At 40.6% G+C, this 12936-nt stretch overlaps 1 protein-coding gene across 1 annotated transcript in view; it reads right to left on the bottom strand.

Annotated features, from left to right (window-relative positions):
• Window positions 1–1903: 1903 nt before the first annotated feature.
• The window catches only part of LOC146796640 (uncharacterized), a 106058-nt gene continuing 95025 nt past the window's right edge, over window positions 1904–12936 (bottom strand). Inside the window, exon 5 of the mRNA XM_085629318.1 lies at window positions 1904–2506. Within this exon, the coding sequence (XP_085485444.1) occupies window positions 2375–2506 (132 nt within the window). The 3' untranslated portion in view covers window positions 1904–2374. The remainder of the gene's footprint in view (window positions 2507–12936) is intronic.

The following is a 12936-nucleotide window of genomic DNA, read 5'->3' as shown; positions in this document are numbered from 1 at the left end:
CCGTAGCCTCTTGTTCCCTCCCCTAGCAATTACTAGGGTTCAGTGTGTGTATATGTGCTAGATATGTTGCATATATGCTCCATTTGAGCACGTCTGCGTTTGTAGATCCTAACTTGTTCTAAGAGTCCTACACTGGTGCTCAAGATTTGAAAAGGCAGAAATCTGTGATGCTTCAAAGAACAAACCCAAATGGGAAAGCGCTGGGTTAGTAAAAACAGCTGACGTCTTGTGTAAGTGGGAAGATTATATTGTATTTGTCTTCTTATTCATATTCTCTCTACCCCATTGTGGGTCTTGGGGAATAGAGGTGGTGTGGGGGGGTCCATTAGCAAAACCTTTGATTGAAAGCAGTCGCGAAGAGTGCGGTTTTCAGGTCTTTCCTGAATCGCTGACAGTTTGCCTGGCTTGTGAGCAGCTGGGCAAGTTTCTCGCAGTGCTCTGCTCCTATTACTCTGCGGTGTGTCTTGTCCCATATCACTTTTTGGTGGAGGACCAGGGCTCTGGCAGAGCACGGTTGGGTGGCAGTTCATACATGAGTTCATTTCTTGCGTCTGTTGGAAGCTGGTGGCGGGTTTCCATGTTGGGTGGTTGTAGTGCCACAGTTCGATGCACACTTACTCTGCTCTTTTATTTTCTCGAATTTTGCAATGTTTCTTTATAAAACCTTAATATAGGGCGTAGAAGTAATTAAACTGTTGGGAGAATAAGACCCTTACTTGTCGTATTTGCCAGTCCAATTGGAGCAGGAAGCAGATGTTCCTGAGCATATTTAGCTGGCAATGTTGTTCCTTTCGCCAGTGTCTGGTGTGTGGATTAAATAAATTGGTGAGCTCCATCTGACTTTCAAGACCTCACCAAAATAAGTAAATCCTCATTTTAAAGTTGTTCTGAGTAGTACTCAATCTGCCCAAAAGCATGTTCTAGATATTTCAGATCTACTAATTGAAACCCGCTGCATCATGCCTGGGTCTGACAGCTGGTTCATCAATACCACTGTCCCCTATTTTAATGTTCTTCTGTCTCTGGCCTTCAAGATCATCCATCCAGCGTCCCTCATTCGAGAGTGTAATTGCCTACAGCACTATCAACCTTAACAGCACCTTCGGTACTGCAGTGATCCGCCACCACCCTGGCAATATCTCTGTGTTCTTGGAGGAATTCCTCAAACTGACCAAAACAATAGACAAGTACATTTTTTTGATTTGGTGATTTCAATATGTTGATAGGCCAGAATCAATCAGCTTGAGGCTTTCCTGAAAGCGTTCAAGCCTACTGCTGAGTAGTTGCCCTGTCTGACTCAATTTAGCTGGTTACACTTTGTACCTATTCATCAAACACAACATGGACACAGACAACGTGTCAATCAAACCACAGCCATAGTCTGCCATCTTATTCACCACCACAGGCCTATCAAACCTGCTCTACTCACCCGCCTCCCTCAACAACCAGGCCCCACAACCAATTAAACCCAGGCACAGAGTTTGTCTGGAAATAGGTGTTTTCCTCAGGATCTGTGGACCACCCAGAACTCACTTGCTTTAATTTTGTTCAGAGGTAGCTTTGGGAGCTTCAACGGTCCCACAGCAGCAGTCCTGTTGCTTTACGCTTTTTACCCCTTGGTGGCAACCTCTCCTTTGGATTAGCCATACTGGGATAAAATGCAAGACAGAATAATTCGTTGTTTTGGTAACTTGACCTCAAAGGTTCTGAGAGAGACATCCAACATGAGAAATCCTAAACTTGCTTACGTCATAAGAGATGTGAGGTGCTGCATGACGTTATGATATGTTGCATTGCATAATGCTATTGGATGTGGAAGACTGGGACAGGCATTCAAATTTAAGATGTCGCAGAATAAGCACTAGCGATTTTAAAAAACAAATAAGGAACAAACAAAAGATAATTAAAGATCAGAGTTTTATTGAGTACAATAAAATACTTTTATGATTGTATCTTATCCGAGTGCAGATTGTATGGCAGAGCAGAACACAGTTAATCATAAAAAAAATTCAAAGAACTCTGTAAAACTTATAATTAAATTGCATTGAAAACTCTTTAAAAGGCTTTGTGGCTATGGTAGGGGAGTAGGATGAAGAGAGACTACCAAGTTTGTTGTTGTCTGGTATAGTGTGACTTCAGTATGCAGTAAAGCTGTCTTTACTTGCAACATCATTTTTCACGCATAACAAAGGTTGCCTGACTTTACAATGGCTGCTGTGTTGTTTCGAGTTGTCACTTTTCATATTTAGTATAGATTGTTTATTTTAAAGACATGGGTGCGTTGCCGTAAGCGGTCAGCTGCTTGGCTGGTCCATGATCTTTCTGTTTGTTTCTTCCTTACACAAGGACATGGTCTACTGCCGCAGCCTTCGCATTACAGCTCCTCTTTGCGGAATGCATTGTTGTTATCGCTCGCATGGTGGACTGGCTGGACACGACGAACCTTCTGACCCTCTCTTTTTAGAATCTCATCAACCATCGTATCGTGGAATCCTTCAGTATTATCCTACGGTATAGATTAAAGAAAACATTATATGTGGTTCTGTTGGTAAACAAAATCTAAACACACAGTTAACAACAAAGCAGGAGGATAATCAATTTATTTAAAATGGAAGCCCATGTCTGCTGTATACTGATTCCTACCACTGAGAGGTAATCTATCTCTTGGTGCCAATGGACCTGCTGCTAATTCTAGTACGAAATACCCAGATGCATGCACTCACATGGGCAAAGGGTTGCATAAATGGACTTTAGAAAAAAAGCCATCATGACAAAATAGCAGTTTAACAAGTGGGGAGTGATTCATTTCAGGAAGTACAGAGGCTAGAATCACTGTGATTATCAAAAAAACATAATACCTCTAACACCATAGATTGGTTTTTTACTTATAACTCAATGTTTTTTTAATAGCCAATGGCTATACGATGCTGCCTCTGGGTAAACCCTTTTTGTGTCTTTGCTTATAGTACCTCTAACCTCCTTAGCTCTTTTCCAATATAGCAGAGAAGATTTTCTAATCGCAAACAAGAAAAGAAATAGGCCTGTAGGATTTACAACTTCTAGAATCCTTGTCAGGTTTCCGAATTAATGAAACGACAGCCTCTCCCATAGAAGGAGGAATGCTTTCAGCATCAAACTGTATACCCTTAAAGAGGTTTAAACATATATCTATATATATTTATAGAGTTTTATTCACGAACTAGACCCGAAGATGTCAGGTATCAGAGAGCTGTACAGGAGCACTAGTTTCGTTACAGATGGACACATTCATTTTTGTTAGGCATGGGTAGATTAAGTGATCTGCCCATAAACACAGGGTGTTAAGCGTCTAGACTCGAACCCGGTTCCCCAGCATCGAGGTCGTCCGCTCTAGCCATAAGGCTACATCATCTACCCGATATTGAGAGAATCATCTCTGAGATAGATTTATACATTTCGGTCATTGGACCTGCAGCTTTTCCCCACATAAGGTGTGAAATAGCTTCCTGGATTTTCTCTAAAAGAATGGGTGAGTTTAAACCAACCTGCTGCTCTGGTGTGAGTGTCTGCAACAGTAATACAGATAGCCAGTTTTAGATGTAATTTATCTCTGTTCAGGAGACTCAATTTCATTAAATTCTTACCTGTAAGTAGTGGGCACTAGAAGACCACCACAGTGGCAGAATGTGTCATTTTGATGGGAATTCGGTTATCTTTGAGCTGCACAGTTGCTATGTGGCTCGTCATACCTTAATTTGACAGGAATGATTGAAAACCTGGGAGCGTGTTCCTTAGAATGTCTTATTAGGGCACACTGCCTGGATGGATTTTTCTGGAACCAGTGGTGCACACCCCTTGCCACAAATCAGCACAAACCATGTTTTCATTTGCCAAATTGACTTTGCAGCCCAGTGCCAAACTGATTTTTGTGTCGCCCTCAGTGCCACGGTTGGCAAGATGTGTACTTAATAAGCGGATTCTTAGAAATTCTCCAAAATATTTTGATTAACAGTCTAAAACACAATTTAACCAATTAACTCTTGAAGCAGAAAAGAGAGACAAACAGGCTTTGAAGGAGAGTAAGAAGGAGCAGTAGAGGTGAGACGTTATAAATTGGGAGTGTAAGGGTCCAAACATTGTGAGAAATCCGGGCCAGACACAGTTAACAATGGAAGACAGACAGAGATGACCGAGGGTTTCATATTTAGCCTCTTTGGAGACAAAATCAAATATGATGCAGAGGAAAGATTGGTATCGATGCCTAATTGATTACCTCTTTGGAAAGATGACGTCACTAACAATGAAGTGCCATCTGCATGCCAGTTCTATCCGTTGACTCCTTGTTGTTCTCCTACACACGTTATGTGGCAATCGGGTTCTTTTGCTTCTTTAATAGCAACATATTACCCTGGATGGTTTACAGTTTGCTCCATCTACGTCAAACTTTGTGAGGCAGATTCTCAAGCTCAATTGTAACCTTGACCCGCAAAGTTCACCATCAGATGAGGGCAGATTTACAATGTCTGGGAAGTCGCAAAGCCCCAGAAGTGCACCTGTGACAGTCAAAGATGTCCAGGTGTACAACTGGAACACGTTAGTGAATTCCATTTCCCCTTGAGAGAAAATGTACACATGTACTTTTTCAGCCAATGGCTATTAAAAAAACCTTGAGTTATAAGTAAAAAACCAATCTATGGTGTCAGAGGTATTATGTTTTTTGATAATCATGACAAAATAGTCACCTACTGGCCGCAGGCAGTATTAAAGTAGAAAGAAGAGCGGCGGTCTGCTGTACGTCCGGTGATTAACGGAAGCTCCTAGCCAATGCCTGACGAGATGACTGTTCAATGGGACAGTGACAAATGTGTAGCCACAATGACAAAGATGAATCTCAGAATCTGAATTCTATTAGCTGAACATGTACTAAAGCGGAATCATGCAGAAATAGTTCAATACCAATTCATTGACCACAAACATTTAAAAAATACAGATTGTGTTATTACGCACACCAGACACCATAACTCAATTCATCCAATGCTATGTATCTAGTACATTAAATTACTGTGAGGCTATTCATAAATATCCATAATAAAAAGCAAGAAAGCTACTCCAATAGGGTTACTCCCATGTTTGGAGCAGATTTCTGATTCTTAGGGATACACATATAATCCCAGGAGAACTCCAGATAACATACAGCAGTTGTAGAGTTCCTGGAGTAGCCCAAAGCATAATATTTGTGAAGTCCTTCTTAGTAAGTGATGCCCAAATTTGCTCATGCACATATAAGGTTTTTCCTCTCTAAGTGGAAAACAATTCTGTAGCTGTTCATGTATGTAAAACAAGGGGGGACACTGTTCCAAGAGTCAGGTGTGAATTATCACCCACTCGTCAGGAGGAGAAAGTAAAAGTAAAGAGGGTAGTGAGAAAAAGAAGAAAAGGAGAGAGGCAGATGTGTATCCTCGGTATCAAGGAACTAGTCCCGAAGGGGAGGGTAAGGTCTCGCCTCTTTGTTAGCCCTCACACTTCCCGAAGGATGTCATGTTTCATCACTGGGCTTATGCTCCTCGTCGGGCCGGCATTGCAATGCCCGACAGGACACCTATTGAAAGGGTCACTTTCACGGAGACCTTTTAAGAGAAAAGCCGACAGGTGAGTGCGGGTATGCGGGCTAGATCCAGGGGTGGGAGGAGTGAAGTGCGTGCAGTGAGAGTATAAAAATTAAAAATACCTAAGGGTATCCACAGGGAGACTTTAATTACGTGGTACCCTTGGTAGGATAAAACAACCAATAAGGTTAGTGGGTTACTCTGGGGCTTAATGTGCCCAAGTAACTGTTAAAAGGTCGACATGTTTCACGCCTGATGTGCCCACAACAGGATCAATGGTCTATTTGTGGAGCAAGGACACTGGACCTTAACAGGCTCCTGGTCCCCCCTCCCTTTTATTTTGACTTAGGTGTTCATGTATGACCACACATGGTGCCTCACCCATAAAAGTAACTTTAAAATGTCCAGATACCCCACTCAGTCAAAAAATCCAACATTTAACCAACCGATATGCACCAGCCTCTGCTACCTTAATTCTACAATTTATTTCCTCAGGCAACTAAGATGTACTTAGTATTTTCTGAAATAGTTTTCATGTGCTAAAATGTCAAGATACATTTAGCAAAAGTAAAGAATATGAAAATAAGTACATTTGTAGCTTGCTCCAGTTTGCTGGGTACCATGTTCTTGGTCCTACGCTTCATTTGATAAACTAATACATTTTATGAGTTGTATTTATTTATTTATTTTGATATAGCTCGAACATGACCCTTGCGGGTATTGGAGCGCTTTACAGGGATACAGAGAGCAGACAAATAGTCTTTCTTTGCTGCAATTTACCAACGCGTTAGATAACAACTAGTTTGCTCTTGTAAAAGGTGTACTTTGAATGGATGGGAGAAGGCCTTGGAGAGCCGGCATGACCTTGAACTTTGTGCACACCGACGAACTTACATATTTGTGGGTATTCTCAAACCAATTTCAAAGCCCTTCCTACCTGCAAGAGTAATCCTTTTCCAAAATCATAGGGGCTTTCAGGGGAAGGGGTTTAGCTAGTGTGTTTGCATTGGTGCGGCAGAAAGTCTCCTTTGAAAAAGTACATGTGAACATTTTCTCTCAAGGGGAAATGGAATTCACTAACGTGTTCCAGTTGTACACCTGGACATCTTTGACTGTCACAGGTGCACTTCTGGGGCTTTGCAACTTCCCAGACATTGTAAATCTGCCCTCATCTGATGGTGAACTTTGCGGGTCAAGGTTACAATTGAGCTTGAGAATCTGCCTCACAAAGTTTGACGTAGATGGAGCAAACTGTAAACCATCCAGGGTAATATGTTGCTATGAAAGAAGCAAAAGAACCCGATTGTCACATAACGTGTGTATGAGAACAACAAGGAGTCAACGGATAGAACTGGCATGCAGATGGCACTTCATTGTTAGTGACGTCATCTTTCCAAAGAAGTCATCAATTAGGCATCGATACCAATCTTTCCTCTGCATCATATTTGATTTTGTCTCCAAAGAGGCTAAATATGAAACCCTCGGGTCATCTCTGTCTGTCTTCCATTGTTAACTGTGTCTGGCCCGGATTTCTCACAATGTTTGGACCCTTACACTCCCAATTTATAACGTCTCACCTCTACTGCTCCTTCTTACTCTCCTTCAAAGCCTGTTTGTCTCTCCTTTCTGCTTCAAGAGTTAATTGGTTAAATTGTGTTTTAGGCTGTTAGTCAAAGTATTTTGGAGAATTTCTAAGAATCCGCTTATTAAGTACACATCTTGCCAACCGTGGCACTGAGGGCGACACAAAAATCAGTTTGGCACTGGGCTGCTAAGTCAATTTTGGCAAATGAAAACATGGTTTGTGCTGATTCGTGGCAAGGGGTGTGCACCACTGGTTCCAGAAAAATCCATCCAGGCAGTGTGCCCTAATAAGACATTCTAAGGCACACGCTCCCAGGTTTTCAATCATTCCTGTCAAATGAAGGTATGACGAGCCACATAGCAACTGTGCAGCTCAAAGATAACCGAATTCCCATCAAAATGACACATGCTGCCACTGTGGTGGTCTTCTAGTGCCCACTACTTACAGGTAAGAATTTCATGAAATTGAGTCTCCTGAACTGAGATAAAATGCATCTAAAACTGGCTATCTGTATTACTGTTGCAGACACTCACACCAGAGCAGCAGGTTGGTTTAAACTTACCCATTCTTTTAGAGAAAGTCCAGGAAGCTATTTCACACCTTATGCAGGAAAAAGCTGCAGGTCCAGTGACCGAAATGTATAAATCTATCTCAGAGATGATTCTCTCAATATTGGGTAGATGATGTAGCCTTATGGTTAGAGCGGACGACCTCGATGCTGGGGAACCGGGTTCGAGTCTAGACACTTAACACCCTGTGTTTATGGGCAAATCACTTAATCTCCCCTTGCCTAACAAAAATGAATGTGTCCATCTGTAACGAAACTAGTGCTCCTGTACAGCTCTCTGATACCTGACATCTTCAGGTCTAGTTTGTGAATAAAACTCTATAAATATATATAGATGTATGTTTAGACCTCTTTAAGGGTATACAGTTTGATGCTGAAAGCATTCCTCCTTCTGGGGGAGAGGCTGTTTCATTAATTCGGAAACTGACAAGGATTCTAGAAGTTGTGAATCCTACAGGCCTATTTCTTTTCTTATTTGCGATTAGAAAATCTTCTCTGCTATATTGGCAAAGAGATTAGCTAAGGAGGTTAGAGGTACTATAAGCGAAGACACAAAAAGGGTTCACTCAGAGGCAGCATCTTCAGGACTGAACATACTTAACAGTGGGTTTGCCTGTTTAAGCTGTCTCATGCAAGCTATACTTTGGATGTTGCTAAAGCCTTTAAAAGGGATAATTGGATTTACCTCGGGCAGGTCTTTTAAAGGTTCAACTTTGGACAGCACTTCAAATTTTGGTGAATTACATTTTAACACATATCTATTAGAAAACTGGGCTAGGCAGGGGTGTCATTCTTTGTTATTTACTTGTTTATTAAATGTCTGCAAGAGTTATTAAGGTAGGATACAGGAGTTATCCCTTTTCAATATAGAGACGTTAGTTATAGATACCACTTTATATGGATGAGTTGGTGATTTTCACATGAGTTCCACACAATACAATTCTAAGAGTAGAAAGAATAGTTCAGGAGTTTGGCTTTTTATATGGCCATTTAGTTAACAAACAGAAATCCGATATCATGGTTTGGAATATTGAGTACGAGTCAATTAGATACTTGGAGATTATGGTGTTTCATGATCTAAACAAGATTTGTTCCAGAGCAAAAGGTTAAAAACGTCAATAGACTACCTAGAACACTTGAAACCTCCCTTTAACTATATTTGTTGATGATGCCAAAATACAAATTCTTGATTCTATACCTGTGGCCTTCAGCAATAAGGATCACTCCAAGCTTCTGGGCAAATTGAGTAACTCCATCTGGGACTACAAAGAGGTCAGACTCTTGTCGAAAAATCTCAGGCAATCAATTAGGAAAGTTGGTTTGTCCCTCTTAGGTATTCAGTATTATTGTTGAGCTTTTCAGCTTAAGAATCTAAGATGGTCGGTAGGCTACCCTAGAGGAAATAAATTAAGCCCACTTTTTACAGCTATGCTAAAGGACTATTGAACGGTAACTTTTCTGTACACGTTTTGTCTCCCTACACTCTTTAAATGAAGTCAGATTAAATATATTACATACAGCATCCAAACATGGGTCCAATGTTTGAAAAGTCTTAAGAAATTCATATTACTTCAATCTGGCTAAAACTTGGGAGCCTCTAGTAACATCAGAATGTCTGAATGATACCCTTAACCCGCCACTTGCAGCAGCTGAGATGTCTATGTGGTGACTTTTTGAACCTGAATAAAATCAGGTCATGGGACTCTAAGTACTCTAACTGAGGGATCCCTATATGGGTTTAAGTACTCGCAGCTGTCCTCTTCGATCTCAACAAGGCGAATTCCAGAGGGATGAAAACGGGAATTGCAAGATATAACGCCTAGGCTAAAAGAGGTCACTAAATGGTATAGTGGTCATGTGAAGCAGCAGAAATGAGAATACCCTCACCACCTTGCCCCTCGGCCCCCCAATAGAGCAGCCACGGTTCAAACACTTGCCAGCGCTGCTCCATGCCATACTTGTCAGTGCCGCTCCATGGGCCAGTGTCTTAACGCAAGTATCAATGAATATGTTGTATTCCAAGTTTAATCAACTACACTTAGAAGAAAACATTTTTTCACCCGCTATAGGATTTATTGAACTTCAAAGAAAATGTTGAAATTTGGTCTTAGATCAGCGGTCCCATGCCAGAAGCGTGAGCAAGTTCAAAGGGCAGAGGTGATTTTATTTCAGTTAATAAAAACCATAATATATTGTACAAATAAAACATTAGAAAGTGCAATAGATCCATTTTCTACAATGTCATTTTAAATAGGGCTAAAATTCATAAGAGAAATTGATACTACTGTCTTCAGGTGACTATATATTTCTAATCTTATAGTGAATTTGTTAGAACCTGTTATTATATAAAATCTCGCGAACGCTTAAAAAGTATCAATTGATACACAGCCTGGCATGTGCCTCTCTATCTAAGGTGCAAATACATCATACCTCTGCCGAATTGTGTTGATTAAACATAAGTGTCTTTATCTATGACTATTACAAATGTGAATGAACAGGATGTTCCTCTGAGACTTTCCAATTGTTTGCCGCTTCGCTATAGTAGGAACATTCCTATAATATCGGCCTTTTGGTAAAAGTTCATCAGCCCAATTACGGTCAATGTCCGATACACTTTGAGGTGATATTTTATCACACACAAGCACATCAAAGGGTACCGACATTACATAGTGTTTATCAAGAACTTGAAATCATTTTATACTCTGGATAAAATCACTATGGTGCTGTCTTTACATTGTGTTCATCAAAACGTTTGCGGTTAGTAGCTGCTCCTCTTTGAGGTAGAATTTTATAAAGGCTGCTATTATTTAAGTAGACTCCCCTTTCTTGCCAAATAGTAAAGCGTGCCGCATATAAAAATTCTTTTCAATAAAATGTTTCTTTCCATTAATAAAATCAGGCAGATCAATAGTATATGAGTCAAACCTTCTTCGTGTAATTGGCAGAGTCTGCACTTTGTGTTCAAAGGTTTTGGTTGCCATTTGGGGATATATTCTAGTGTTTGGCATAAGCCAAAACATAAGTGAAGTAACTTGCTTTTGTAAAATGATCTAAGTAATGTCGTAAGGTATTTCTGAGGGTGGGGCTCTCTGTAAGTGTCAATCGTTGTCCAGGCAAGCCTTCTTTTTGTAAACTCTTCTTTATCTTCGAGCCATGACAGCCTCCTCATTTGTTTATTGATAGCCTTTTTAAAACATTCATGCGCAAGTGCCATGTCCCATAGCTCTTTGATTTTCAGATTTATTAATGCTGTATTAAGAGCTTGGACTAATTGCTCGATTTTGATGCACGTTATTTTGAATTTTAGTCCATATCAGAGCTCGCAGAGTGTTTTCATCAGAGGATCTTATTAATGACATATATTTGATCAATGCTCCTGTTTGTGCTAATTTTTGATTTATTAGCCCAAATTCTAATCGGATCTGAGAGGGAGATGCACTCTGAGGAAGCTGGAATAGAAGTCTAAAAACCTTATTTTGTGCTGAGTTAAGAAAAGTCCCGAAAGCTTCAGTATCATAGCAAAGTGTTGGGTTAAACTTGACTTGTATTGCAGCTGATAATGTCTGAAAGGTCGGGCTTTGCAATTTACGATGTATTTGCTGGAATGCTGCGATTAGGGAATAAATTCTTGGTTTCAGTGCACTCTGATGTAAGTAATGTGACTGCCGGTCTTGTAGCCAGACGCCGAGGAATTTGTATGACGTGCTTCGGAGGATTGTTTTCCCCCCCAGCTACCAGCTACCTTTCTTATTTATTTTTTGGCCAAAAATCACTACCTGTGTTTTTGTAAGATTGATGGCCATTTCATTCTCAATACAGTAGATGTTTGGTTGGTTAAGTAGCTTTTGTAGGCCCAACCCGGTTAGATTAATAAGGACAAAATCGTCAGCATATTGTAGTGAGGCCACTCTTCTGGTTGCCTGTCTTGGTGGATGAAAGTTAGATGTTTCTAAGTAAGCACAAAAATCCACCAGAAACAGATTAAAAAGCACTGATGCCAAGACACAACCTTGCTTCAGGCTTCGCTTTATTGCTATTTTTTCTGTCAAGTTGGTGTTTTGACAGAGTTTAACCTGGGTCCAGTAATTGGTATACAAAAGTTAAATTGCGTGCAATAAGTCTGTAGGGATTTCCCAATTGCATAGCTTTTTCCATAGTAGATGCGGTTGACATGGTGAAAAGATTTTGAGAAATCCACAAAACATGTGTATAGTAGTTGTTTCTTTGATCCGCATTTGTCCACGATCATGTTAAGAGCTACCAAATTGTCTAGAGTGCTGGCTTTTGATCGAAACCCTGTCTGGTTATGTGGAATTACATTTTTCATTTCAGCCCTTTCTTCGAGTTCTGTCAATACGAGTCCTGCAAATATTTTGGAATCAGTGTCCAGTAAAGATAAAATTCGGTAGCTATCCGGAGAAGTCTAAGGGCCTTTCTTGTATATAGGCTGTAGGATTGAACCACGCCAAGTGTCCGGGGTAGTATCTGTAGCTAAACAAAAGTTGAATAAAATTTGAAAGCGACTACTGCAGAATTCCCGGTCTTCTTTGTATATAACCCCCAGGAGGCCGTTTGGGCCAGGCACGCAGTTCCCCCTGCTTTTCCCAATTCTTTTTGTGATTTTACTTTGTGTAAAAGACCGCTTTGATTCACATAAAACATTAGTTATATTTAATGACTGATCATTTTGTTTGTCATATAAAGAGGCTATATGAGCCTTCCAAGCTTCTTCTGTAACATTATTTCCTGCTGTCCCCGTTCTGTGGCTGTCTAGTTCCTTTATAAATGACCATAAAGACTTTGAGCTGTTTTAGCAGGCTTGGACTATGTCTATCCAGGCTTGGACTATGTCTATCCAATCTTGATCAGATTTTGCTCTCATTGCTTCCCAGACTGCCTTTTTATAAGACTTCCGTAATTCTTTGAGCTTTATTTGAGCCTGTGGGTTTGACTGGAGGTTGATAGATTTCATGTCTCTGTCCAGGACTCTTCTTTGTTGTCTAAGGGAGCTGGAACACCAAATGTCACACTTAGGCTGCTGGGGAGGGCTATAGAACTATTTGATGTTGTCAATGCAGCTTTGAGTTCTTCTCGTGTTTGGCTCCAGGCCAAAATCGGGTATTTGGTATCCTTGGTGAATATAGCACTGGTCTTTTTCCAGGACTCGTATCGAGAAGATGACGATCTATTCCATCTAA

This window comes from Triturus cristatus, chromosome 10, assembly GCF_964204655.1.
Source record: "Triturus cristatus chromosome 10, aTriCri1.1, whole genome shotgun sequence".
Lineage (NCBI taxonomy): Eukaryota > Metazoa > Chordata > Amphibia > Caudata > Salamandridae > Triturus > Triturus cristatus.
This window is presented reverse-complemented; position numbering and strand designations above follow the sequence as displayed.